This window comes from Monodelphis domestica, chromosome 1 (assembly GCF_027887165.1).
Source record: "Monodelphis domestica isolate mMonDom1 chromosome 1, mMonDom1.pri, whole genome shotgun sequence".
Lineage (NCBI taxonomy): Eukaryota > Metazoa > Chordata > Mammalia > Didelphimorphia > Didelphidae > Monodelphis > Monodelphis domestica.
In genome coordinates this window covers 178018654-178044562 of record NC_077227.1, presented here as the reverse complement: position 1 = coordinate 178044562, position 25909 = coordinate 178018654, and the positions used below count along the sequence as shown (strand labels likewise).

At 38.5% G+C, this 25909-nt stretch overlaps 1 protein-coding gene and 1 long non-coding RNA gene across 3 annotated transcripts in view; one reads left to right on the top strand and one right to left on the bottom strand.

Annotated features, from left to right (window-relative positions):
* Nucleotides 1-21654, bottom strand: part of DHRS4 (dehydrogenase/reductase SDR family member 4) — a 32585-nt gene extending 10931 nt beyond the window's left edge. Inside the window, exons 1-6 of one of the 2 annotated variants that reach the window (XM_001380071.5) lie at nt 21510-21654; nt 19612-19753; nt 15341-15518; nt 9499-9600; nt 7127-7197; nt 6925-6976 (exon numbers count right to left, since the gene is read on the bottom strand). In XM_001380071.5, the coding sequence (XP_001380108.5) occupies nt 6925-6976; nt 7127-7197; nt 9499-9600; nt 15341-15518; nt 19612-19753; nt 21510-21639 (675 nt within the window). In that variant the 5' untranslated portion in view covers nt 21640-21654. Of the gene's footprint in view, nt 1-6924; nt 6977-7126; nt 7198-9498; nt 9601-15340; nt 15519-19611; nt 19754-21055; nt 21168-21509 lie in introns of those variants that run through there. The other variant, XM_016427913.2, reaches the window with a different exon arrangement.
* On the top strand, nt 21401-24117 carry LOC130456261 (uncharacterized). The gene is made up of 2 exons (XR_008914856.1): nt 21401-21811; nt 23799-24117. It is a non-coding gene; the product is annotated as an uncharacterized LOC130456261 (long non-coding RNA).
* The last annotated feature ends 1792 nt before the right edge of the window (nt 24118-25909 follow it).

The window sequence follows — 25909 nt, the reverse complement described above, 5'->3', positions numbered from 1 at the left end:
AGCTGGAACTCGGAGAACAAATCTATTGGAAAAGACACATGTTCAGGGACACTTTGCAGCCAGATGGGAAGGACTTTACCAAGTCTCAGAAGATGCCAAACATGGCTATTTATCCTCTTTGCTCTTCCTTACTTAGTCCATTGGATGCCCTTCAGCATGGGCCAGCTATAGAAATTGGCCCAATGTTTCCCTTGTGTCTGGTCTCCTCTCCCGAGAGATTTCTCTATGAGATTCATTTTTAAGGTTGGCAAATGCTTCAACCTGAGAACTAGGAAAGTCAGAAGAGAAAAAGCTCATCTAACTACAGTAGGAAAGTTTCAAATCAGTTATGTTTTTGTTGTTGTTGTAGTAAGGGCTATTGTAATTTAAATTTAATATCTGTTAAATTGGAGATTTAGAACATATTGTCCAGGGTGCTTTTCTAAGTTTGTGGGGAAATTATTATGTATTTATTGTAGTGTAGAATTGCTGTTAAAAGATGGCAAATGAAGTTATCTTTCACTGCTGTTCTAAGCACCAATATCGAATGATTTTAAAGACTATCAGATCATAATATTGTGAGCAGGTTGTGGCTAGGCTTATATGTGTGCATAACAAAACCCCAAAGAGTCAATGGTTCCTTTTGAGAATCTGGTTATAGATTTCTCCAGTTTTCTTTTCCAGCAAGGAGTCCACCTATTGCAAAGGAAATTTTTCTGGAGGGCACTGATCACTATAGGATGGACTATGGAAAACAGGGCATCTTTTTCTTTTGTAAAACCTGTTTGCTGAAAGGAGAGTGCCTCCAGGCAGCTGATTGTCAAATCCAGCCATTCTTAGTGAGGCCTACTTGCCATGGGGAGTGCCCTGGGAGGTTATTTGTACATTGGCCCTAACTCCCACCTTTGGTGAGCAGATAGATGGCCTTACTTTGGCCCTCCCGGATACACTGCCTTTGTTCCTTGTTTGGTCTGCGACACTGGACCTAAAGCAGCACAACAGACTGTATAGTTAGAATTTTGAACCCTTGGACTTCATCACCCTGAAGCATTTCAGTATTTCCCAGAATTCCTCTCCTCTCTCCACCATATCACATGGTCCTTTGTATATAGTTGGGGGCTCCTCCCTTTTGCTCTTTTTTCCATGTGGGAGGCTAGTGAGCTCTATCTGTTTCTCTAGCCTTTTATTTTCTTTTTGCTTCAAGTTAAATATTAATAAATCTTATTAAATATAGTACTTGAAGTATTGAATATTAATTTTTAAAATTTATAAGACTCTAGAGCACCTCCTTAGGGTCAATGGCAGAATCTCTCTGACCACCAGGGAAGTCACTACATAATTTTAGTGAATCCCATTACTGACTCTCCCAAAGGTTAAAACAAGGAACTCAAAAGACTGAGTTGGCTGAATTGCCTGGCACCAGAGGACTGAATTTGAAAGAAGACAATCAAATCTGAAGAACTGGAGATTCACTCTCAGGCACCGACAATTGGCCCTCAAGTACCTCTCAATGACCTGTCTCTGGCTGGGCAGGGAGTTCATGCTACCAGGCTGCTGCCCTTCCTTCTCTCCTAAAAGCTGTTTTAAGCTCCCCGATTTCTATATTTCATTGGAAGTGCCGGGGCTGTGGTTCTGTGTGTCTTCTCAGATTAATCTGTCTGCTTCAATTAAAGACCCTTATTATAACTATATTGGTAGTTCTGTGCTTTTCAGGTCAACATTGGCTTTAGCAGATAACTGCTTAGGCTCATGGGCAGTGAACCCTTTAACAACATCGTGAAAACTGAGGAACAGGGGAAGCAGGGCAAGACATTGTGTGTGTGTGTGTGTGTGTGTGTGTGTGTGTGTGTGTGTGTGTGTGTGTTGGAGAGTGAGGGGTGGGGAGGAGGACTCTACTGTACTCCACTGGGCCAGAAGAAAGTACTCGGCAACCAAATGGGCGAGATGACACAGACTACTGCTCTGTGGAACGTGAGGAGAACATAGGAATATAACGCGCAGTTCCTGAGTGGTTCAAAAAGAAAGAGTCTACCAGAAGAAGTAAGAGAGTAATAGATTGGGAATGCAAATATATAAAAGGGAAGGACAATCCAGAAGAAGAAAATAAAAACATCAACAATGTTAAAAGAAAATATGTGCACTAGGCAAGGAAAACATACTGATCTTGAAGACAGGATACACAGAGACAATTTAAGGATTACAGGTCTCTTAGATAAGACAAAGAACTTAAAGGTCATAAAGAAAAAATAATTCAAGAGAACAGCCCAGAACTTCAGAATAGAGAAAATGAAATACCATTTGAAAGAATTCAGTGGTCACCTCCAGAAAATCCCCAAGGCTGCAGACTCTTAAAACAAATAAGTTAAATTTAATAAGCCAATTCAGAAACTACAAGCATCCAGGAGAAAGACTTTCAAATGCAAAAGAAAGGAAATCTGAATAACAAAATCATTCATGAAGACTCACAGGAAAATGCAGGAGGGAAAGGAATAAAATGTTCCAAGGAGCAATGGAACCCAGGCTATAGTGGAGGGTAACCTACCCTGCAAATCTGAGTTTAACCATAAATCAAAGAGAATGGACATTCAGTCATAGATATGAGAAACATTTTAGAAAGAAAATCAGAATTTAAGAGATTAGTTGCTTCTTGAACATCCCAGATAACAGGAATTCAGGAGGAGTTAATGAAAGCAACAGTAACAATGATAGCAAAGAGACTAGTAAGAGCTTCTCCCCCTTCCCCCCCAAAATGTACACTTAGGTACTGGGGTGAAGGAGGGAGCCTGGTGAAGATCAAAGTGAAGAGGCAGAAGTAGGGCATTATGGACAGAACCTGGTGACATCCTACCTACAGTGAATCAAGGATTTTGTGGGTCTATCATACAACCTGGGAGGCATGAAAGGAGAGGAGGGAAGTAGGAAGGTAGAAAGGAATGCGTGATGTGCTTGGGTCAAAATGAAAGCTAGCAAAGAGGGCAAGGTGACCTGTGTGGTCTTAGTAAAAAAAGAACATGCAATGGAGTGCATAGGGAGAACTGTGGAAGGACTGAAAAAGAGGGAAAAGAAGGAGAACTTGCTTTGGTGGTGGAAAGGGGTCCTGCTGATAAATGTTCCTATGAATGAAGAGAGATTTTCTGTAAAAGGAGTCTGGGTGTGATCTGGGAGAGTTGGTGCTTGAAAAATCCACTTATCCTATCTTGGGAGGGAGGCAGGTGGAACTCCTGGTGGCAACAAGTATCTGGGGAAGGCATGGATCCAAAAAGGAGGTTTTGAGGTAACCAGGGAAATAGCAACATAAACTATAGAAATGATTAATAAAACTAAAATCTGTTCTTTGAAAAATTCTAATAAAACTGACAAACTCTGAGCTAATTTAATTAAAAAGAGAAAAGAAAATCAACTAAAAAAATAGCAAATGAGTAAAGAAAGCACAAGACCAGAAAAAATAAGAACAATCAGAACATATTATGCACAATTACATGCTAACAAAACTAAGAACACAATAGAAATAGAGGAATAGCTTAAAAAATATAAAATATCCAGACTATCTGGAGACCAGATAGAGATTTTAAATAAGCCAGTCTCAGAAAAGGAAATAGATCTATCTGTAAAGGAACTGCTAAAGAAAAAACAAAATGAAACAAACTCTTGGTCCTGATGATTCCTCAGGTAGAATTGTATCAGACTTTTAAAAGAACGGTTGGTACTCATGCTTCTGAAATGATTCTCAAAAATTGAGAAGGGAAACCCCACCAAAATCCCTTTGAGACAAAAATAGTTAAAACACCTAAAATAGGGAAAGATAAAACACAAAAGGAAAACTATAGGCCAATGTCATTAGTGAATATTGACTAAAAAGTTGAACATGCCAAATCATGCCAAACTGTAATGATTTATCCAAGTAATCATTCATTATGACTGAGGAGAATTTATGCCATGGATGTAAGGATGGTTCAACATTAGGAAAATAATCAACACAATCATATACCAAACATCCAAAACCATATGATCATCTCAACAGATCCAGAAAAAGTCTTTAACAAAATTCAACGTTCTTTTATACTAAAAACCTCATAAAGTTGAGGCATAGAGAGAGATCTTTTTTAAAATATAAAAAAAAAGTCTAACTCAAATCAAAAGCAAGGAAGTGGAAACAAGATAGCAGAGAGTCAGTCTTTTTTGCCTAGCTCACCCATGATACTTCTGTAACAATCTAGGAAATGTTCCATACTGAAATCTGATTAAGAAAGTCAAGAAAAGGTCATAGCAAATGATTTTTCCAGTCCAGAGCAGCTTATGAGGACAGAGAGATGTCTGTGGACAATGGGGTGGAGGCTAGCCAGTACAGTGTAGGGGTAGCAGAGACAATAGAAACAGAGATTGGGGCTTCAGCAGTGCCTACAAGCTGTGGAGAACATAGGGCCCAGAAATGATAAGGGGACTAAAACTGAATACCAAGACAAAAAGGCACTCCAGGGAATCTCTGAACTACTTCTGGGAAAAGGAACAGGTACTAAGTGGCAGCTCTTGCCCACTGTTCAGTTGCAGGTTGGAGAGGAGCAGTTGCATCCAGAAAGGAAGACTTCAAATACCAAGGAACCATAGTCAGGATCACACAAGATTTAGCAGCCATCACAATAAAGAAGTGGAGGGCTTGGAATATGATATTCCAGAAGGCAAAGGATTTAGTATTACAGCCAAGAATAACTTATCCAGCAAAACTGAGCATAATATCGCAGGGGAAAATACATTAAATGAAATAGAAGATTTTCAAGTATTCTGATAAAAAGACCAAACTTAATAGAAAATTTGACACTGAAATAGAAGCCTCAAAGAGCATAAAAAAACACAAAGGAGAAAACATAAGGGAATAAACAAAGTTAATCTGTTCACATTCTTATAGGGGGAGGATACATATAAACCTCTCAGAACATTATCATCATTAGAACAATTAAAGGAAGGATCTATGAAGTGGTATAACAATTTTGGAAAACAATTCAGAATTTTGCAAATAAAGTGACTAAATAATCAGTCTGTTTGAACCAGAAACTCCATTACTGAACTTATACCCCAAGGAAGCTATTGATAAGAAGATAATCCCCATATACCCAAAATGTTTATAGCAGCATTTCTTGTGATAGCTAAGAATTGGAAACAAAGTAGATTCCCATCAATTTGGGAACAGTTAAATAAATTGTGGTACATGAATGTAATGGAATATTACTGCGTTATAACAGATGATGTGTGATGAATTTGGAGAAGCAGGGAAAGATCTCTAGGTACAGCTTTAGAGTGAATGAAGTAAGCAGAGACAAGAAAACAGCATATAGTAGGTTCTTGTTTTATATAACCAATGAGTAACAAGACCCTTCATGTAAGCTGAAAATTGTACAGAATAGCAAACCTCATTATTTGATAAATACTTCTTACATGAACATATCAAGGCACTTTACAACTTTTCTTAGGCTTTTCAGAGATACCAGCATCACTATTCTTATACTTTGGGGCCATTATTAATAACTAAATAGCATTAATGAAACAGAGAAGCACTGTTCTGACGTGTATGTTTGATGTAAAACAATGCAATGACTCACACTAATGCTTCTCAGAGGAGAATGGAGTGTGAATGGGTGGACTGTTTTAAGACTATGCCTCTTCAGAAAATAGTGTGGATTTAGCATGTAATTAAAAACTTTTATTTTACATATTTTTCTGATTGATAATTGTAGGTACCAGAATTCATATGTGTGTTGAATTCAATTAAAATGAGGTCCTACTGCACTCAATAATGGAAAGAACACCTATATACCAAAAGAGTGAATGTAATAAAATTCTAAAGATCAACCAGGACTTGAATGAAGAGATAGATAGAAGATACCTCCCAACTTCTACCGTTGGTAGAAGTAGGAGGGCCACAGAAATTGCACATTAAAAAGGTTTTAAAACTTTTTCCAATTTATTAATCAGTTATACTGGTTATTTTTTCTCTTAAAAAAGCCATCACAATTTTTTTAATGGGATGGTTTTCTAGGAGGAGGTGAGAGGAATACTTGAGATAACTATGATGACATAATAAAAAGAAGTCATCAATAACAACAGCAAAAAAAAGGCCATGGAGAATAGAAGAGATGTTATAAGACTCACAAAGGACACATATTGTCCTAATTTTCAAAAAGAGAAGATGGAAGAGTCTGAAAAATAAGGACAGTGGGCTTGACTTTGATAACTGGAAATTTCTAGAACATATTATTAAAGGAATGGTATCTAGTATAGGAAGTATAGGTCACACGAAGAATATGTTTTCACCAAGAACAAGTCAATTTAGACTAATCTACTTTCCTTCTCTAGGCATCTCGAGGCCTGAGTTCAAATCCAGCATCAGACACTTAAAAAATATGTAACCCTGGGCAAGTTGCTTAGCCACTGTCTGCTTCAGCTCCTCAACTGTAAAATTGAAATAGTTCCTTCAAGATAGGGTTACTAGATTGGTAAATCAAAGGACTGCTATAGGTATAGTTTAATGAAATTTAACAAAGCATTTGAAAAAATAGCTCCTGCAATTCTTATAGAAAAGATAGAGGAGTGGGCTGAACCAGGGGTATCAAACTCAAACTTAAGTTACTAAGCTGTACATTCAGATTCCACTTGCTACATATTGACTTAGTTTTAAAATTTAATATTATTGGGGTAGGTACATGGTGTAGTAGATAGAAGGCCAGGCCTGGAGATGGGAGGTCTGGGATTCAAATCTGGCTTCAGACACTTCTTAGTTGTGTGACCCTAGATGAGTCTCTTAGCCTCAATTACACAGGCCTTAGTGTTCTTCTGCCTTGGAAATGACGCTTAGGATCAATTCCAAGACAAAAAGTAAGGGTTTCCGTAAAAAAAAAAAAAAGCTGGGTAACAGGAGATAGAGACCAGATACTAAAGAGAGAAGGGACTTACCTGAAAGGGTGAGTAGGCAGCAATGGAAGACACAAACACCACTGAGCCACCTCTGGAATAAACAATGAGGCTGTTGTTGCATTCTCATGTTAGAGACGCCTACCCTTATTTTTTTTCCTCTCAAAAGCATGAGGGGCGTCCTTCACTCCCACTCCAACTCCAATTCTCCACCACCACACAGGTCCCCTTTGACCCTTTGTACCCCCGTTTCACCATCTCCGGCACCACCACATTCACCAGCAAGGCTGCAGACTTCACATTAATATCCAGAATCTGAAACCAAGATGGGGAGAATCAATGCTGGGAAGAAATGTGAAGAAAGACAGAGTGATGGGTCACTGGATAAGGGTTAGGGCCAGCAAAATGGGCATAAAACCCTGCTCTCTCTGGCTCTAGAGACAAGGTCAGGGTTGGTGGTGTTTTTGACCAGAGCAGACCTGAGTGGCCGAAACTATCAGGGAATTTGCCTGGCATCTCTGTGAGCCTTCTGATTGGGGATGCCATGTAATCAGCAGAATGGAAGCATCTTGTAGGAAGGGATTGTGTTGTTTTTTGTCTTTGCCATTGCCCAATGACTATCATGGCGCCCTTGTTTATAGGCTCTTAGACTTGGAGCAAGAGAGAACTGTAGAGGTCATCTAGTCCAAACCCTTTATTTTACAGAAGAGGAGAATTTAAGTGACTTGTCCAATGTCAACTAAGTAGTAAGTGAAAGAGTTGGGACTTGAATCCAAGTCCTCTGACTCCAAATTCATTATTCTTTCCATTGTACCATGATGTAGAAATGAGTAGACTGAGTGGAGCCACTCGGGTGACTCCATATAGGAAAAGTGGACTTCTCAGGGGTGGCTCAGTGTCCTGAGGTTATTCTAGCACTTATGTGACCTTTGGGAATGGGAAGTGGAGTAACTCTCATGTTTTTCTGGCCACATTTTCTGGAAAGTGGGATTATGAAGGGAAAACATAGTGATAGGAATTGTGATAACAGATTCTGGCAAATGCTTCTATTCCATTTATTAAAAAAAAAACAGGTAATAGGCTGTATGGTGTTGAAATGCTGAATTTGGAGTTAGAGGATCTGGGATCAAATCTCAGTTTTCTTTCTTACTCCTGGAATGACCTTGGGCAAGTTGTTAGAATCTCTCTAGACCTTAATCTTTCCATCTATAAAATGAGGGGGTTGGACCAGATAACCTTGAAGTTCCCATTCAACTCTAAATCTATGATCCTATGAAAGTCTGGCACAACTACTTGGCTTCCAAATTGATTTCAAAACTGTCTTGAACACGTGTTACATATTAAATTAATCTCCTTTTCTCAAAGAAGATTATATAGGAGCTGAGCCATTGAAAAAACAAAATTTCATACTTATGAAACACCAGTGTTTTAGTTTACCTCGACTACAACAAGAGAAAATCACTGAAATTCAGAGCAAGAAGGGAGATTATGAACAATTTAGTATTCCTAATTCTGGTGGGAATGCTAATTTGACTAAACAAACAGCAATATTTTAATTAACAACCTTGTAATTGCAGAAAAGTAGGCACATGGAATTTATCAGAGGAAACATTATTGAAATTATATGCATTAGTATACTATACAAATATTGCTGGCACAGTGGGTTGGGTATATATCTATATCTATATATCTATATATCTATCTGTGCTCTCCTTGAATATACTAACTTCCCTAGGTTTAAAAAAAAGCATTCTTTCTTTTTTTTGTTTCATTTATCTATCTATCTATCTATCTATCTATCTATCTATCTATCTATCTATGTATTTATTTTAACAAATGATGTGATATTCCAAAGTGATACAATTTGGATCATCTTACCAGAATCAAGAATTATTTTACAAGTTATCAAAAAGTATGTTCAATTCTGGTACTGGAAGGGGACAGCCGTGGGTCTGTTAGCTGAATGACATGTTATATACACTGATTATATTATCTTCCAAATGATATATTTGGGGTATTGTATAGAGTGTTGGGCTAGGACCATCTCGATTCCAATCTACCCTCTGACACTCCCTGAGCCTGTCTGTCAGGTATCTCCTCAGGACTTATCTGCTAAGTCAACCCTGCATCTTTGACAGGTTCAATTTAAATAAAGTTGTGTAGGGATTTATACTAATGGGTTTTTATACTAGCTTATACATTTATACTAATGGATTTTTTTTTTTTTGCTCCAACATGGCAATAGATCTCCTTTGGAAGGATTCCCTAAAGAGGAAATCCTTATTCTGATGAAATGTAAAGTTCCTTTATTTTGTAATTGCCTCAAATACAAGTCTCTGATGTGTCTATAGCATAGGCAGGCTGGCTATTTAGAAGGATGTTGAAGTCAAGTTTGGGGAGGAAGGCACAAGAAGTTAGGGACAGATAACTGAAAAGGGAAAAAACTAAGGAGTGATATAAAGAAATAAGCGCAAGGGCAGACAGGGGTAGTGGGGTCTTCTGGGATAATATTTAGTCTCCTGATCTTTAGATGAACTACCTGTTCTGAAAAGGACTGAACTTGTCCTTGGTAAAATAGAACATTTTCAAGGCTCACCTCTCTGGTCCTTTTCTCACCTTGTCCCACACCTCTTCAGTGGCATCCAACAGTTTTCCAAAGAAGGGATTAACAGCAGCATTAGAGACCAGAATATCAATACCTCCATAGTACTCTAGAGCCTGGAAAAGCAATGTGGTACAAGTAAGCAATAAGGGTAAAGTTAGGATTATATGGTAATAAATATGGCAGTCTAGGTGATATGGATGAATATTTACAAAAATATAAATTGCCTAGAAAAAGAAATTGAACAAGCCATCAAAGAATTCCCTAAGAAAAAACCCCCAGGGCCTGATGTATTCACAAGTGAATTCTATCAAACATTCAAAGAACAACTAATCCCAATATTATATAAACTATTTGACATTATAAGCAAAGAAGGAATTTTACCAAATTCATTTTATGACACAAATATGGTACTGATTCTAAAGCCAGGTAGATCAAAAACAGAGAAAGAAAACTACAGACCAATCTTAATGAACATAGATGCAAAAATCTTAAATAAAATACTAGCAAAAAAACTCCAGCAAGTTATCATGAGGGTTATTCACTATGATCAGGTGGGATTTATATCAGGAATGCAAGGATGGTTTAATATTAGGAAAACCATTCACATAATTGACCATATCAACAAGCAGACCAACAAAAACCACATGATTATTTCAATAGATACAGAAAAAGCCTTTGACAAAATACAACACCCATTCCTATTGAAAACACTAGAACGTATAGGAATAGAAGGGACTTTCCTAAAAATAATAAACAGTATATATTTAAAACCATCAGCAAGTATCACTTGCAATGGGGATAAATTAGAAGCCTTCTCAATAAGATCAGGAGTGAAACAAGGATGCCCATTATCACCTCTATTATTTTTTTTTTATCACCTCTATTATTTAACATTGCACTAGAAACACTAGCAGTAGCAATTGGAGAAGAAAAAGAAATTGAGGGTATTAAAATAGGTAATGAGGAGACCAAGTTAGGTCTACTTAAAGAATCCTAGAGAATCAACTAAAAAGCTAGTGGAAATAATCAACAATTTTAGCAAAGTTGCAGGATACAAAATAAACCCACATAAATCATCACCATTTCTATATATTTCCAGCACAGCAGCAAGAGAAATTCCATTTAAAACCACCCTACACAATATAAAATACTTAGGAATCTATCTGCCAAGACAAACACAGGAACTATAAGAACACAACTACAAAACACTTTCCACACAATTAAAACTAGATGTAAATAATTGGAAAAACATTAATTGCTCATGGGTAGGATGAGCTAACATAATAAAAATGACAATCCTACCCAAATTAATTTACTTATTCAGTTCCATGGAAACTTTTTTTACTGAATTAGAAAAAAACCATAACAAAGTTCATTTGGAAGAACAAAAGATCAGGAATATCAAGGGAAATAATGAAAAAATATGTGAAGGAAGGTGGCCTAGCAGTACCAGATCTTAAAATGTACTATAAAGCAGTGGTCATCAAAACAATATGGCACTAAGAGACAGGAGGGAGGATCAGTGGAATTGACTTGGGGTAAGTGACCTCAGCAAGACAGTCTATGATAAACCCAAAGATCCCAGCTTTTGGGACAAAAATACAATATTTAACAAAAACTGCTGGGAAATTTGGAAAACAGTATGGGAGAGATCAACATCTCACACCCTCTACCAAGATAAACTCAGAATGGGTGAATAACTTGAATATAAAGAAGGAAACTATAAGTAAATTAGGTGAACACAGAATAGTATACTTATCAGATCTTTGGGAAAGTAAAGATTTTAAGACCAAGCAAGAGTTAGAAAAAAATTACAAAATGTAAAATAAATAATTTTCATTACATTAAATTAAAAAGTTTTTTTGTACAAACAAAACCAATGCAACCAAAATTAGAAGGGAAGCAACAAATTGGGAAACAATCTTTACAACAAAAACCTCTGACAAAGGTCTAATTACTCAAATTTATAAGGAGCCAAATCAATTGTACAAAAAATCAAGCCATTCCCCAATTGATAAATGGGCAAGGAACATAAATAGGCAATTTTCAGATAAATCAAAACTATTAATAAGCACATGAAAAAGTATTCTAAATTTCTTATAATCAGAGAAATGCAAATCAAAACAACTCTGAGGTATCACCTCACACCTAGCTAACATGATAACAAAGGAAAGTAATGAATGTTGGAGGGGATGTGGTAAAATTGGGACATTAATACATTGCTGGTGGAGTTATGAATTGATCCAACCATTCTGGAAGGCAATTTGGAACTATGCCGAAAAGGTGCTAAAAGACTGTCTGTCCTTTTATCCATTCATAGCACTGCTGGGTTTGTACCCCAAAGAGATAATAAGGAAAAGGACTTGTACAAGGAAATTCATAGCTGCACTTTTTGTGATAGCAAAAAATTGGAAAATGAGAGGATGCCCTCCAATTGGGGAATGGCTGAAGAAATTGTGGTATCTGTTGGTGATGGAATATTATTGTGCTCAAAGGAATAATGAACTGGAGGAATTCCATGGGAACTGGAATGACCTCCAGGAATTGATGCAGAATGAAAGAAGCAGAACCAAGAGAACATTGTACACAGAGATTGATACACTGTGGTACAATCGAATGTAATGGACGTCTCTACTAGTAGCAATGCAATGATCAAGGATAATTCTGAGGGACTTTTGAGAAAGAACACTATCCACATTCAGAGGAAGAACTGTGGGAACAGAAACACAGAAGAAAAACAACTGCTTGATCTCATGGGCCGATGGGAATATGATTGGGGATGTAGACTCTAAAAGATCACCTTAGTGCAAATATCAAGAATATGGAAATAGGTCTTGATCAATGACACATGTAAAACTAAGTGGAATTGTGGGTCAGCTATGGGAGGGGGTTGGGGGAGGAGAGGGAAAGAACAAGGATCTTGTAACCATGGAAAAATATTCTAAATTAACTAAGTAAATAAAAGTTAAAAAAAAAAAGTAAAGTTAGGGATGTTCAGTGGGAAACTCCTTTCATGAATGGAGATCAGCTACTTATCATTAGAGTATTAGTAAGTTGACTGTCATAACCAGAAGTTACATGACTTTCCCAGGATTACAGTCAATATGTGTTAGTCTTGACTCCAAGGCCAGTCCTTTATCTACTGTACCACACTACCTTGCTCTTAATACTCTTCCCTTAGTTTTTGTAAAATTACACAAAAGTACTTCATCAAACTATAATAAAGAGTTCAAAATTATCACTTTTTTTAGCTTCTTTTGCCTCCTTGACATTTTGGGGGTTTCACTTATTGCCAGAGGTTGGTGTGTATGCAGATCCAATCAATTTGCTCAGGTGGTACCACTTTTCCCACATGAAAAATCTGGTTAATTTGCCTCCTGGAGTCATGATCCTATTAAATACCTTTGACAAATGATGGAGCACTTGTAGACATTCTAGAATTGGTTCTGGTGGGTTAACTGGGGGGTAAGAGGAGGCTTTGTTTTGCTCATTTGGTGATTCCTTTGTTCATGGCAAGTGGAAAATTACTGTTGTAGGAAAAGCTATGGAATCTTTCCCCCTCAGAAATAGTATATAACTGTAGTTATGCTCTATGAGAGTGTTGGTCCTTGATCTGTTTGTTCTTTCTTATTCTAAGTGAAGGAAGTGGAGTCTGTGAACTTTTGAATTTTGAGAGATCCAGAGGGCGACCCAACACCCCAGCATTCTAGAATATGGAGAGTGTTTGAATGTCTGGCGCAGCATTGATTACCCAAGGAATGGTCTTTGGGACCTCAACCCAGTCATAGCTGACATTTTCCTTTGGTGGAGAATTAGGTGGGACCAAAGCTATATAGGAATTGAGTTAGAGCAGATTCTCTCTAGAGACTAAGAAGGTATAGGCAAGAATTTCCTGATGATGATGGTGATGGTGGTGATGTTTTTTTGTTCTTGCTACATCTTTGAAGTGAATACCCTTTTGTAAAGGCCAATAGATGTTTAAGTAGCTGGGAATCTAATTGCTGACTTCCATCAATGAGGGCAACACAGTCACTGGAGGTTTAAGCCAATGGAGCAGAGAAAAGATATCCCACAATTCCCTCAAGATACCTCAGGACCACAAAGGGTAGTGTAGGAATCTGCCTCTCATAAAGGGGGCCAGATCAATTAATTAATTTTTCCTTTCTTCTCCTGTGACCTTAAAAACTCAGTCTCTGACTTTCTGCTCTTTTCTCTTAATATTTTATTGTCTTGAGATTTCATCCATTCTCTAAAGCTCAACTATCAGTATACTACAGATTCTCACATTTCTGTGTCTAGTCCTGTTCACCAATTGATCTTCAATGACCTACTGAACTTTTTTACTTCAAAGTCCTGACATCCTCCTTTTTTCCAAGGGTGAATCCTATCAAACATTTATGTTATTAAAAAATCTTTAAAAATTTAATTAATTTAGAATATTTTTCCATCATTACATGATTCATGTTCTTTCCCTTCCCTTCTCCCTCCTCCCTCTTGGAGCTGATGAGCAATTCCACTGGGTTTTACATGTGTCATTGATCAAGACCTATTTCCATATTATTAATATTTGCAATAGAGTGATCATTTAAAGTCAAAATCCCCAATCACATCTCCATCAAACCATGCGATCATGTGTTTTTCTTCTGTGTTTCTATTCCCACATTTCCTTCTCTGGATATGTGTGGTGTTATTTCTCATAAGTCCCTCAGAATCTGACATCCTCTTGACATGTCTAAGGCCACTATTTAGCTTGGGCTTTAAGACAGTGATACAATTGTTTAAATGTGGTTTAAAATGTATGTCAAGGGGAAAAAATAAGGATGCTTTGAGTGAATTGTCTAGAAAAAGCCAGGCTGGAAAACTAGCATTTTAAAATACAGTAATTAGTAACTGTTGCCTTTTGATTCTGCTAAAGATTTATGTTTTATAGAAAAAGTAAATATTAATGGCAAGGCATGCTGATTTATTCTCAATCAGCCATTTAACTTTTTGGACAGTTTAAGACTTGTAAAAATTAGTAGTTAATTTCTAGAGGTCTGTTCAGAGGAGGAGTTGGAATAACTTGAAAACTGGCTATCAGGGAGATAGCTGATTAGGAAAATCCATTTTGGATTTTGAATGTTGAATTTTGGGACCAATTATACTGGTTATGGTACAAGACTTTGGTTGCTTCTCTGAGACTTAGTTTCCTCATCTGTGAAATGGGATAATTATATTTATACTTCCTACCTCCCAGTGTTGTAAGGAAAACTGTCTAGGGATATAGAAATGTGAATTCCTATCATCATAATCCTCTATGTCAGTTGCTGTGATCAGATTTCTCATTATTTTTTTCTAAAAGTGGAGAGGATGACAGCAAATGCTCAGATTCCTCTTTAGAAGTATTAATTTAAAGGTGTGCATGTTTTCCTCTAAGGTACAAGCAAGCAGTTAAAATCAAAGAGGTGTTCTGCTGGAATAAAAAAAAAAGCTAAATAGAAACTACCAATGAGGGTTGTTGATTTCAAGCTACCCTGAATTCCTTAAGATAAATAGACAGTATGGCCTTAAAAGACTTCAGATTTTTTAAAAAAATTCTTACTTTATGGCTTAGAATCATTACTAAGTATTGGTTCCAAGGCAGAAGATTGGTAAGGGGTAGGTATTTGAGGTTAAGTGACTTGGCCAGGGTCACACAGCTAGGAAATGTCCATGTTCATATTTGAACCCAGGGGGTTCAAACTGATAGGCTTTACATGGGGGAAAGGATTTGGACTACACATTTCAGTAATCCTCTGTTGGACTTGAAGTAAGGAGTCCTTTAGGAAAAGGGAACTCCCCCCTCTCCCTGATCTTGGTCCCTACTTTGCTCACCGTGTTTACCAGTCGTTTACGATCCTCGGCCTTTGCCACGTGGCACACGGTGCCCCTCACACTCAGCCCTTCCTTCTGGAGCTCTGCCACAGCACGATCCACATTCTGTTGCTTTCGGCTGCTCACAATCACATGGGCCCCGTCACGGGCCAGACGCTGAGCGATGGCAAAGCCGATCCTGAGGGTAGACAGAGGAAAATGCTGTCCTAGTTCCAATCCAGCCTGGCCAAGTCCCTTGGCTTGGTCCCAGTTTGAGCCTGAGATAAGAACTGGAATCCTGTTTCATTGGATCCTGCCCAGAGAGAGGACTCCAAAGCCCAGAGAAGTCAGGAATAAGGAGAGAGGCAGTAAGTGGAGGGCAGGGCACAGCTTTGGTGTCCTTTGAGGAGATGTCACACAGACCCTTTTTCTCCCCAATATCTTCTGAACTAGCCTGAGATGTCGTTCACTTTTTGGGTTAAGGCTTGCCCTTCAGGAATCTTCTTCCTTCTACACCAGAGATCCTTCATCACAGGAATCTATGGGCTGCCCAAGGCATCCATGGATAGATTTCAGAAGGTCAGGGAATCTCTTGAGAAAAAAAAAGGGGGGGGACATCTTTATTTCCACTAAATGTAACAAAAATGAGCATTTCTCTTAATTATTTAGAAATTATTTTAAAAATAATTTAATAATTATTTTATTTAAATATATTTAAATTAAATTAAATATATTTAAATGTATAATATTATAAAAATAAAAATAATAAAAAAATACTTAAAACATTATTTTGAGAAGATGGGATCCTTCTTCTTCACCAGCTTCAGCAGACTGCCAAAAGAATACATGACACAAAAAATGTTAAGAACCCCTATTCTGTACAGGTTTAATATATCATCTCTGTACCTGCTGTGCAGGGAAGGGAAATGGAGGTCTGAGCTCCATAGTTGAAGGTCAGGTACATAGCTTTCCATCGAAATCAGCACCATCTATCATCACTGCCCAGATTCCTTTCCAGTTGGGCTCTGGGGATGCTTGGGACTTGAATGAAAATCTACACAGATGCTTGGGAAACATCCCAACACAGGGACTCCTCAGTCTCACTTATCGTGGGTTAGTAGCGAGGACCAACACATGAGAAGACGTAGAAGAAAAATGGAAGGAAATTGGGAACCCCACAGATAAGTCACCACTCATTGGAGCATCAATAATAATAAATAAATCAATAAAGCATTAGAGGCTGGCCAGTCAGAAAGATGTAGGGACATCTTCACTGTTTTCTTAGATTCCCTTGAATAACCCTTAAGAGTGCTTGTTTTATCCATTAAATTCCCAAATGTAGATGAAATCAGCCTTTAGCTCAATTTTGATGTCATCCACAACCCCAGGAGAGTCGATGTAGCGTCTGATAGTTTGGGAACATGGAGTCCGGAAGGGAGGGAAGCAGGTAGCCATTAAATGGGGCATTACAATCGGGACTGCTGTCACTCAGACAGGAAAGGGGAGAAGAGAGGGGCAAAGGGAAGTGAATCTCTGATGCTAGGAGTAGTCAAGGTCCCTACCTTTAGGGACTTTAAAAATTTTTTAGTTATTTCATAGAATTTATTCCCAAATATCTCAACCCCTATTTCCTCCCCAAAGCACAGAAGGTGACAAAAAGATCCATATATATATAGATTGTGTCTTTCATGTTTCCATTTTTGGTTCATTCTCTAGAGAGGGACATTGGCAAGTTATTCTTCAAATATTAATTCTATAGCTGTATATAATGTTCTCTTGGATGTTGCAATATGGGATAATTTTTTAAAAAATCTGTGCTTTCTGTCTTAGAATCAATACTAATACTTATTAATAAATAAGATAAAAGTATTGTGAAAATTAAATGGATAATTTTGAATATATTAAATTAAAATTTTTGGATACAAATAAAACTAATGTAGCCAAGTTTAGAAGGAAAGCAAAAAGTTGGGAAAAAATTTTATTGACAGTTTCTTGGATAGAGAACTTTTATCTAAAATATATAGAGAACTTTGTCACATATATAAGAATATAAGTAATTTTCCAACTAATTGATAAATGGTTAAAAGATATGAACAGTTTGTGGATCAAAGAAATCAAAACTATTATAATTATATGAAAAATAATCATTATTGATTAGAGAAATGCAAATCAAAACAACTCTAAGATATCATCTCACATCTGTCAAATTGACTAAAATAATGAAAGACTAAAAATGACAAATGTTGGAGGGGATGTGGAAAAATGAGGACATTTGTACATTGTTCATGGAACTGTGAACTGAGCCAGCCATTCTGGAGCAGAATAGAATTATTCTCAAAGAATTATAAAACTATGTATGCCTTTGGACCCAGAAATACCACTATTAGGTTTATTTTCTAAGGTGATAAAGGAAAAAGGAACAGAAACTATATATTCTAAGATATTTATATCAGCTCTTTTTGTGGTGGCAAAGAACTGGAAACTGAAGGATGTCCATCAACTAGGCTGAACAAGTTGTAGTATATGATTGTATTGGAATGCTATTGTGCCATAAAAAACAACAAACAAAATGATCACACACACAAAAAAAAAACCCTGGAAAGACTTCTATGAAGCGATGCAAAGTGAAATAAGCAGAACCAGGAGAACACTGTACACAGTAACAGCAATTATATATGATGATCAATTGTGAATGATGTAAGTATTATTAACAAGGCAAGATCCAGGAAAACTCCAAGAGACTCATGATGGAAAAGGCAACCCACTGCCAAAGAAGGAGCAGATGAAGTCTGAAGGCAGATTGCAAATACTATTCTTCACTTGATTTCCTCCATGAATTTTTCTCTAGAATAAGCAATATGTGTCTTTTTTCACAACATGATAAACAGAGAAATATGTGTTATATGATAATATATGTACAACCTATGTCATATTACTCCCTTTTCTTGGGGAGGGAAGAAGGGTGGGAGAGAAAGAGAAAACGTGGATTACAAAATCAGAAAATGAAACTTAAAAAGTGTATAGACTTTTAATCTGGTAAAAATTAAAAATAAAAAAGAATCAATAATAAGTGTGGATTTCAAGGCAGACAAACATTAAGAAGAGCTTAGATCATTGGGGTTAAGTGACTTGGGCAGGGTCACATAGCTAGGAAGAGTTTGAGGCTAGATTTGAATCTAGGTCTTATATGGGATAGTTTAAAAAATATATGGAATAGTTTTTAATGATATTTTTATATATGCACATATTTTAAATGTGTTGTTATAGTGCAGGCCTGCTTCTGGGGGACAGTAACCCATGGGGGTACAATTTTCAAGCCTTGCCAAGGAGATGCTTGAATTCCTTGACTTGGGGTGGCACAAAAGGAACATTTTACTGCAGGCAGTATTGGCACTAGTTACTTATTTTAGGGAGGCAAATTATTTTCTTAAATCAGGGGTGACAATAAAGGACAGAAATGGAGGGGCTATAATAATAATTAGCATTTATATAGCACTTTAAGGCTTGGAAATAGCTCTATATGTTATCTTCTCACAACCGAAGATGACAATAATTAAATGATTTGTCCAGGGTCACCCAGTTAGTTCCCCAGGCAGTATTCAAACTCAGGTTTTCCTGATTTTAAGTCCAACATTCTTCTATGTCACGTAGCCTTTTATTTATTTATATACATTTATAAAATTGGGGTACCAGGAGAATTGTCATAGAAAGAGGCAGCCTGAGAAATTGAGCATAGGGTAGGATTTGGTTTATAGGATTCAAAGTGGGTTGTGCCTATGGTTAGGGTTAAAGATCAAGCAATCAACAAACACTTAAGAAACCCCGACTCCAGCCACTCTGCTGGGTGCAGAGGGTGCCAAGAGGAAATTGAGTCAGTAACAGCCCCCAAGGCGTTTCTTGTGGAGTGACAGATTGAGTCAGGAAAAATGTAAAATCAGCAGGAACCTGCGAGCCAAAGTCCCTAAAGGCGAGGAACAGTAAATGGGTAAAAGGTCCTGACAGGGGGAGGGAGGGCTCATAATTACTAATGCCCCGTGGGCAGGCCGTGGAGGGGGCACAGATGAGCCAGAACCTAAGGTCCCCAGGCCCTGAGTCCCAGTCCTCCTCCTAGCTGTGATCACGGTCCTGCCTACGGTGGGTCACTCCCCTCCTGCCTGGGACCCCCAAACAATCTAAGCCCTGCTATCAGCCAGCAGGGGAAAGATCACCACCCAGAGGCCATCTTGCGGAAGGAGGCCCCAGCAACTCTGGGCCTCGGTTTCCCCGGATTGCCCTGGAAGGCGCTCACTCACCCTTCGGTGGAGGCGGTGACCAGGGCCACTTTGTCTTGTAACAGGAGCCGATTGCTTCTGGACATCGTAGTAGTGCTGGCGTTCGTTCTGATGGATTTCAGGGTCTGAGCGCAGGTGGTTTTCAGGAGGGTTCTAAGCATCCCTTGAGCGAAAGAAAGGCCTTTCTCACTAAGCAAAGGAAATACTAGCCTCCTAGCTGGGCTGACCTCCTGGGGGTTAGGCCCCTCCCCAACTTCCAGGCTTCAAAGTTAAAGTCTCAGAGAAGTAGTGGGGGAGGAGGTGTTATTTTCCCGGAAGTGGCATGGCAATGGAGTGTGGGCCATGCATGGGCTCCCTCTGCTGGCAGGCCGCGCACCCAGGTGGGCTCTTGCTACTTCTTCCTTGGCCCGCCCTACCCTCTCTCTGTACCCGTGTCCTGGCAATTCGCTCTATCCCTAGCTCTGCTCTGGAGTAGGAGTGTCTACACTTCCACATTCAACCCGACCTAACCCAGTTCAATTCATTTTGTTGCAAAAAGCATATATTGGGGGCAATTACATGGCTCAGTATATTGAGAGTCAGGCCCAGACACTAGAGGTCCTGGGTTCAAATTTGGCCTTAGACACTTCCTAGTTGTGTGCCTGAGCAAGTCACTGAAACCTCATTGCCTAGCCCTTACTGCTCTTTTGCTTTGGAAACAATGTGTAGGATTGATTCTAAGATGGAAGGTAAGGATTTAAAAAAACAAAACCATTTATTAAGGTACTAAGGTACCAGGTACTGAGGACAGAAAGAACAAAAAGGTATAATTCTTAAAAAAAAAATTAAGGCCTACTAGGCACCAGGTCCTGAGGACAGAAAGAGAAAAAAAAGATATAATTCTTAAAAAAAAATTAAGGGTTACTGGATACCAGGTACTGAGGATAGAAAAGAACAAAAAGGTATAATTCTAAAAAATTTTTATTAAGGCCTACTAGGTACCAGGTACTGAGGATAGAAAGAAAAAAAATATATATTTCTAAAACAAATTATTAAGGCCTATTAGGTACCAGGTTGAGGTTAGTAAAAAAAAAAGATATAATTCTAAAAAAAAAATTATTAAGGGCTCCTAGGTAACTGAGAATGGAAATGAAAAAAAAAAAGATGTTTCTTAAAAAAATTATTAACGGCCACTAGCCAGTTTCTGAAGATAGAAAAAACAAAAAGTTATAATTCTTTAAAAAAAAGTTCCATTTATTAAGGGCTCCTAGGTACCAGGATAGAAAGAAAAAAATAAAAACATAATTCTTGCCCTCAAGGAGTTTAAATTCCTTTAGGAAGGGGTGGGGTGGAGTAAGTAAGTGATGGGGGGGTAAAGGGAGAGATCTCATCAAAGTTCTTGAGGAAGATTTTAAGGAGGGAGAAGACACGGGGGGCAAGAAAGAGGGATCAGGGAAAACATTACACAGAAGAGGAGGCATCTGACCTGAGCCCTCACAGATGAGGATGGAGTATATTCCAGGCATGAAGGACTCCCTGCCCCAGTCCAGAAGATTTATTAAATCTCATAGTCTTATGTCTTTCCAAGGGAAGCTCTGGGGAGGACCTTACATGCCCTCATAGTACAAATGCTGAATTTGGAGTTCCCAGGGCATTTGAGTGGCTGGTACCTTGTGAGAGTGTGTGAGTGTGTATGCGTGTGTAAATGACAAGGATTTTATTTTGTTGCTTGGAATGGCAAGATGACAGCTTTAGTTAGATACAGGCGTTTGACACTGATTTATTTCAAATAACATGTGTCTGCATTCATCAAATCAAAAGAGGGGAAATGGGCAAATTTCCCTAGATGTCCTTCTGAGGTGAGACCTGGGAGCCCCCAGGAAGCTCTGGGGCCCCCAACTACTCAGCACAAGTGAGGGTGGGAGGAAGCCCTGACTTACTATTTTTGATCAGAAGAGAAATGTGTTTGGAGAAGCCTGGCGTGCCCTGTTTCCCTGACTTCTTTGCTCCCTTGCTCATGTTTCCACTTATCCTCACAGGCAGCTGGAGGGGATGTAGTCCTGTTGCCATGGTAACCAGCGCATCAGAATGAAAGTACTGAATCATAAGCCCTTATTTCTCCCTGGCACCTGCCCTCAGAGGCTCTGGCCAGGACCTCGGATACCCTCACAGCACACCCACCCACAGATGGACATAAAAGCTGGGTGTGCGTGAACACCTTGGGGTGAACCTTACCACACTGGTACTTTCCCATAGGGAAAAGTGACCTTGGACAGGTCAACTGCTCTGGGGTTCTGTTTTCTTATCTAAAAAAAAAAAAGAGATTTGTACCAGGTGATCTCAAGGATGGACCAATGATAATGGTTGCCCAGGCTGGTACCCTTGAGCCATACTCTATGTATTCATTTACCCAAAAATACATCCCTCTTTTTGACAGAAGGCACATCCACTTGAGAACAAGGAACCAGGTTGAACTCCAGAATCCTTGGGATTCCTTCTGTGTGGAGTGGAATTTTGGGAGGGTCTAGCACCCCCAGAAATCACTCTAATGAGCAGACAGAAGACTTAGTTAGATGCTTGCAGAGAAAATGTGGCCTTTATTAGGGAGGGGAGGGGGGGCACTGCTCTGAGTGGTTGGTCCAAAGCCAGGGTTCAAAGATATTCACATGAAATACGAATTTATAGGAATGTAACACAATGCTTCTCTTCTTGTTGCCCACCACCTGTATGTAATACAATGTCTGTAGATGTTATATTTTCTTTATCTTGTCCCATCCTCCTTAAATTTCCCAGTGCTCTCAAACCCATGGGAGCATTTCTTAAGTTTGCAGTTTCGAAGTTGAGTCAGAATTTAGACAAGTCCAAGGCCTTTTAGGCTGAAACATTTGGGACAGGGAGTCAAAATTATAACTGTAAGTTTTAAGACCTTTCCTGTGGGAAATGGGAAACTATTCCATGGGAATTAGAAAAAGGGGAGAAAAAGGGGGGTTTTGGCCACATTAGAAAAGAGTGAATTAAAGGTATATTTATGTATAATGTATATAAAGTTGCTTGGGGAGGGAGATTTCTCTAGTTTCCATAAGGAGAGATTAATATCTTTCTTATGAAGGGCATTTAACTTGCTCTCATTTTTCTATAGGAAGTTGCCAGTCTAAGATTACTGATACTAATTAATGTATGTTGAGAAATAATGCACAATTTTATCCATATATTCACCAATTCATTTAGCATCTATTATATGCCTACTATGTGCCAGGCATTGTGTTAGGCACTGGAGTTAGACAAAAAATAAAATATTTCCTGCCATCAAGGAACTTACATTCTTTTGGTGGTATATACAAAGTAATCAAAGGGCAAGGTGAGGATTAATAATGGGGTGCTGGGTTTGGGGGAGAGCAGTGAAAAGACTCCATGGAGAAGGTAGTAGTTGAGCTGGGTCTAGAAGGAAGCCTGGAAATCCAAAAAGTAGAGGTGAGGAGGGTTGCTATTTGATTTAGGTTCTTATCCTAACTTATTGTCCCTTGGATACTTTCCTCATTTGTAAAATTACCTCCAGGGATCTATTCAGTTTTATATTTTAAGAGAGGACTTGGTCTGCCTTTCAACAAAGTGGAGCTTAGATTCTCTTCCTATTGGGTGTTGTTAGAATTCAATTGGAAATGGTACCCTAATGAAAAGGCCCTGATCGATAGCAGACCATTTTAACAGGTTTAATTGATGGTAGTCATCTTCCCTAACAAACATTAGCTGAAAAAAGGACTCAGGAAGTCTTCTTAGAAACTTGGGGGAGGCAAATTCTATATTAAAAATCGTATAAAATAAATTTTGACTTTTCCCCACTTCAGCAGCTACAGCTGCTCCCCATCTTTGATCTTGGACCCTTCACCTTTTTCTAAGGGATGTGGCAGAAGGATGGAGGTGACTCCTTCCACATCCTAGGGAAAGCTGATTCCCAGACTAGGGCCCTTAGGCAGAGGCTCATGAATTATTCACAGTGAAGGTCTGGATGGAGCTGTTCCTCTCTTCCTTTAGGCCCAGAGCTAATGTATGTTTGGGAACTTCTCCCAGACCTTCCTGTCCTATTGGGGAGAGAGGGGTGAGGCTATGTGTGAGAGAGAAAAGGCTGGAGATTAGGAAGAAGTAAGAGGTGTCCCAGAGGGCTTGCAGGGAGGGGCCTTGGCACAGTGGGCAAAAGTTACTGATCATATTTACTTTCTCCTGCTTTCCAGTACTCCCCACTCTCTCCACTTCAATATCATCTTCAGAGATGTACTGGTTGGGGCTGGCGTAGAGAGGAAAGTATTATTAGCTTATTCCCTGAGGCTGAGGCTGGAGGAAGACAAGAAGTACAATGGGAAGGCTGAAGAGTTAGCCTTGGCTCTGGCATCTCTGATTGGCATTTCCCTTTTTTGTATACCTGCCGGAACAGAAGTGTGACACCACATTCTATCAGTCTCTCTCAAGGAAGGTTGGAGACCTGCCATTCTGGCGTCTTATTTACTCTTTACTGTACATCTCCACTTGCCTCCAGTAAATCAGGGTTCTCAATCCTAGCCCTCATTTCCTTCTTTCCCTTCTACTCTGTTTCTATATACACCAGAGCACAAGAGTGCATTTTAAGAGATTATTCACAAGTTTAAAGAGAATATATGAACTCATGAATGACATAGCAGGTTAAAGTTATATTAGGAGTTTGTGTAAAATCATTTTAACTGGTCCCAGACCAAATGGCAACTCAATTTTCTTATGTGATCATAATTATTAATCTAGAAAGCACCCATGTGATGGCCTTTGTGGGAGAACACAGGCTTCTTTCTCAGAATACTCCTAGGCCTATGCCTGATTTTTGGATGCTACCATCTGGATTCTCTGGTCCATTTTTTCAATTCTTGACTGTCTTTCAATTAATTGGGTGTGATCTTTCCACAATATTTGGTTACCTCACTTCTTCCCCTCTAAAACCAAGGGGGAAAGAAGGAAATAGAAAATATGTTCATCTCATTACTTCAAAAGATCAGAATTCAACTCAACTCACAGGTCCTGTCAGAGTTCACAATATATGTCCCACCTTTATTTACACCAAACACAGCCAAGGCTTCTGGGAAAAACTGGCAGGGAGCCTGAACAACGTCAGATGGCCCCACAATGTCTGAGCAGGGTCAATATTTGCCTCCCATCACCATTTCTCTTGGGAGGGCAGAGGAAAAACCAGGGAGCAGTTTTATGAGCAGAAAAGGGTAGTGGAGGAGGAGAGAAATGGGAGAATTCCTTCTCTTAATTATCTGGGTAAATTATTCCTTTTGGAGATCATTTCTGATAATTTTTTTGTACAGGACATTTTCCTTTTTATTATCCAACATTTGCTTACAATGCTTTCTCAGGCTATCTGCTGCTGGTGAGTTGCTTACTAAGGAATACATATTTAAGATCTATGCTTTGGTTCCTGATGGAAATTTCCATCACCATTATTCTCATCTGTGACTTAGTAGATTGATCCAAAGAAGTTACCTGAGTTCTGCTGAGATTGTGACTAGCTTGGGTCCAGTCGAGTAAGTGTCAGATGAGGGATTTCACTTGATCTTCTGGGTTCCAAACCAAGTGTAAGCTGGACTATCTGCAGAGTATAACAGTAGCAATAGCCACTTCTACTTAGGGAGTGCTTTGGGGCAGCTAGGTGGCACAGTGGATAGAACACAGTTCAAATCCTGCTTCAGATACTCACTTGCTGTGTGATCCTGGTGAGTCACTTAACCCTGTTTGCCTTAGTTTTCTCATATGTAAAATGAGCACCCAGTATCTTTGCTAAGAAAACCTCAAATGGGATTATGAAGAGTTGGACATGGCTGAACAACAACAATTATAATTTATAATTTCATTAATTTATAGAATATGTAATAATTTGCCTACTGTGTGCAGAGTACTGTGCTAAGCACTGGCAGCTATGCAAAATTGGAATAAGAGAATTCTTGTTCTTCTGTCTCTTATAGTTTAGTAGGGCACAAGACACAAAAAGATAATTTTAAATATAAATGAACAAATATGTAATATGTATTTTGATAGGGCATGCACCATAGGCTTTTAATTTTTTTATTTTAAAAGAGTGTACATTTCTTATATTTAATTATAAAGGACATTATTTTCATTCATCATACTAAAGAAACTAAAACTTAACAACAAAAAAAATCACAACTAAACATTACTCAGAACATTAAAATTTTGTGAAGGAATTTTTTTATTTAAATTTTTTTTTAATTTTATTTTAAAATATTTTTCCAAGTTTACACAATTCATTTTCTTTCCCTCACCTCTTCCCTCCCTCATCCCAGAGTTGACAAGCAAT